Here is a 3,222-nt window from a genome sequence, read left to right as displayed (position 1 = left end):
CCGCACATGCCACAAAAATAGAGTAAATTTGACATGACCTGCATATGTTACCAAAATCATAAGAAAGAAGTAACATTTACTTTTACAAGACAACATAGTGTTTTAGGGATAGAAAAATAACCTTGTTGCACAACCACTCAGTCCAAGATGGTTCTTTGCATAGAGGTGAAACAAGTATCAAACCAAGTACACGTTGTCTATACTTCATTTATTGTAAACAGTAAACACATAAAAACATTAGAAAAATTGAACGATCCATCATTGAAACTCTAATGTAATTTAAAAAGGGGAGAGGCTGCATAGCACCAACATAATAACTTACAGCAAATAAGGTAAGAATGTAAGCCCCGGCAGCTAGTCCTATGCACATTACTGCACTAAGACTGCAGACAAAAAGAATGTTGGGGTCAGATTGCCTTCTCAAAACGAACAACTGCCAATATTCAAAGCCTAATGGAAATTAGTGTAAACTAATTTTCTTTATGTCATTAAATGTAAACTAATATTTTAAGCTTGAACTTACTCACCCAAAAAAGTTGAGAACCTCGGCTATTTGATCTGCTAGGTCGTCAACAGAAAGAATTGGATAATCTGGAACAATCTCAGGAGCTCCCAACTGCAACAACTCTTGAACAAAGTACAAGATGATAAGAAAGCAAGAACTTAAAATATTATCAATAAAGGAATTTATAACAGTGAGGAGATATATACATCAAGTAACAATAATCAAAACCCCTAATCAGAAGTTCCAATCATCAAAATCCCTAATCAGAACAATAATTATTTACCTGACCTTGAGCAGAGGTCAAAAATAGTGCAATTGTTATTATACCTTGCAAAGATAGTGCATCAGTGTCATCTTATTGTTAGAAGCACAAGTGTCAGTAATCTTTAAAAGACTATCCAACTTGAATCCAATTGCGGATCCTGCATAAATTAAAAAATAAATAGTAATCCATAAACTGTTAGGACCAGTCTTCACTGTTTCAAATAAAGTCAACACACTACACACACACATTAATATAAAACTATAAGCTTCACACAGTAAGACAGCCACTATAAGTCCAAAGTATCTGGCACATGAGTTATAATATTTATCTATTCTATAGTATGGACACCCTTAACCTAAAACAAAGAAACCAAATTGCACATGTCAATCTCAGAATAGCACTAAAATTCGAAGCAATTGTGCTTCATTACAATATCATATGAATTAATATACAACAGATACCAAAACATCACCTTCCACTTTTACTTGACAACTAAATATTTTTTATTCTGGTAATATTTTTATAAATTTGATTATACAAAGTGAACACCAACCTGTCAATATCAGTATAACACTAAAACTTCTTCTGCCTCACTTCAGCATCCTGCATATACATATACGTATGAAATCACAAATAAAATTTAAAATAAGCAATAAATAGGAAAAAAAGGGTATTCAAGTTGAAGAATTTAGAGGGGAGCAGGTGCGTACAGAAACCGGGTTACAAACAAAACTAAAAATTAGCATCCAAAACACCTTAAGTACTTTCAGGCCCCCACATTTCTTAAAAAGCTTTCGAAGAAACAACTTGACAAGAAATATGTTGACAAGCAGGCTGTAATATACAATACTAATTGATTTTTCCTGTTAACACAAGTGATCTAATAAAAAAACAGACTTAGTTCCAAAAATTTTAAAAATATCAAGTCATTGTAAAATGTCAAAAAGGATGTTGAAAGGCTTACCCCAAGAAGTATTCTCATATCTAATGTCATAGCCGAAACAGTCCCACCCTGCAAGTAGCAAAGTGCAATAGAACTCATTCGAATTTCAGGTGAAATTACATGAGAAAGCTACCAGGATATTTTCACCTTCCAAATAAGTTGCTAATCCACTAACAAGTAACAACCTTCTCTTTTGCATATTGCCCCAAACAAATTTGAAATTCTTTTCTATCACAAAAATAATTTCAGTAAATACCCTATTCAGTTGACCACTTTCTGTGATCTAATGACAGCCAGCCAGTCCAAACCTATGTGATCTAAAATAATAATGACATTGATATGCTAAACCTAGAAATCAAGGAGGCAGTGAGCGCCATGAAATTGCATTGCCTTTTAAAACAATTAATTCGAAAAGCTAAAAGAAGCTAGTAAAGTGATGCAAATATCAGTCGACAGATAAGATAGTAATATAACCAGAACAGGGTCTCAACTTCTATACTCTGCTAATTAAATAATAAAAATTGTTGGGCATAGCAACAAAACAAGCCATGCCAAGGTATCTGGCACACTAATGCAGAAGCGAAGCTTACTCCCTATCTCTATGTAGTTCATCTACGAATTTACCTGTCAGCATTTGGCATCCTATGCCTCCATCGTCTTCTAGACCTCCCTAACAGTAGCATGTGGATTTCTCGTCCAGAGACAGCAGTAGAAGCTTGCGACTCTCCTTAAACATGCTGGGTTGCAGAAAAAATTTGTTTCTTCCTTAACACAGCACCTAGTGATTAAAGCAATAAATTTAGCCATATACTCAACCATTCAAAAAAATGCTCATTATCAGATTGCACAAGCAGCAGCAGATTCAAAGGAGAAAGGAACCAGAATGCGCAGAGGTAAGAAGAACGAGTAGACGCGGATGGAAATAAATAAATAGTATGCATTTTCATCAACAATACATGGCTTGTTCATCAATTCACATTTCACAATTGCATACAAACCAGATTATTATACCAAACCCCCAAATTAAAAACCCTAAAATTGGAACTCTAAACCACCCAAATTTCAGAAACAAACGAAAATCTGTAGAATACCTTCTCGACGATGTGAGCGCAGAGAGGACGAGCTGAGCGCAGAGATGACGATGGTGAGGGCGTAGCTGACGATCAATGCAGGAGGGTGCGGGTGACGGTGAGTGGCGAAGTCATGAGTGGTGCGGAGATCAGTGCAGGAGGGTTCACGACGGTGGTATAGGCGGCGCGCGAGACGATCAGAGCAGGAGGGTTCACGATGGTGTGAGCTTCACGATCTTCACGACGGTGTGGCGCTGAGTGGTGAGTGGGGACTGGGGTGCGATGATCTTCGTGACAGTGAGGCTTCACGCTCTTCGCACGGTGCAGGAGGCAGGGTTTCCTTCTCGCGGTGCAGGAGTGCAGGAAGGTTTTCTTCTCTACTGGGAGGGTGACTTCAATTCTGAGCTTTGGAGGGAATGAAAATTTTCACCAAGTGTTA

At 37.2% G+C, this 3,222-nt stretch overlaps 1 protein-coding gene across 1 annotated transcript in view; it reads right to left on the bottom strand.

The window, feature by feature from the left end:
• LOC107621123 (cell division cycle protein 48 homolog) overlaps positions 1 to 1,550 on the bottom strand; it is a 3,805-nt gene extending 2,255 nt beyond the window's left edge. The window contains exons 1-6 of the mRNA XM_016323161.2: positions 1,535 to 1,550; positions 833 to 927; positions 545 to 616; positions 323 to 433; positions 122 to 202; positions 11 to 38 (exon numbers count right to left, since the gene is read on the bottom strand). Coding sequence (XP_016178647.2) covers positions 11 to 38; positions 122 to 202; positions 323 to 433; positions 545 to 616; positions 833 to 927; positions 1,535 to 1,550 — 403 coding nt within the window. The remainder of the gene's footprint in view (positions 1 to 10; positions 39 to 121; positions 203 to 322; positions 434 to 544; positions 617 to 832; positions 928 to 1,534) is intronic.

Source organism: Arachis ipaensis, chromosome B10 (genome assembly GCF_000816755.2).
Source record: "Arachis ipaensis cultivar K30076 chromosome B10, Araip1.1, whole genome shotgun sequence".
NCBI classification, from domain to species: Eukaryota; Viridiplantae; Streptophyta; class Magnoliopsida; order Fabales; family Fabaceae; genus Arachis; species Arachis ipaensis.
This window is presented reverse-complemented; position numbering and strand designations above follow the sequence as displayed.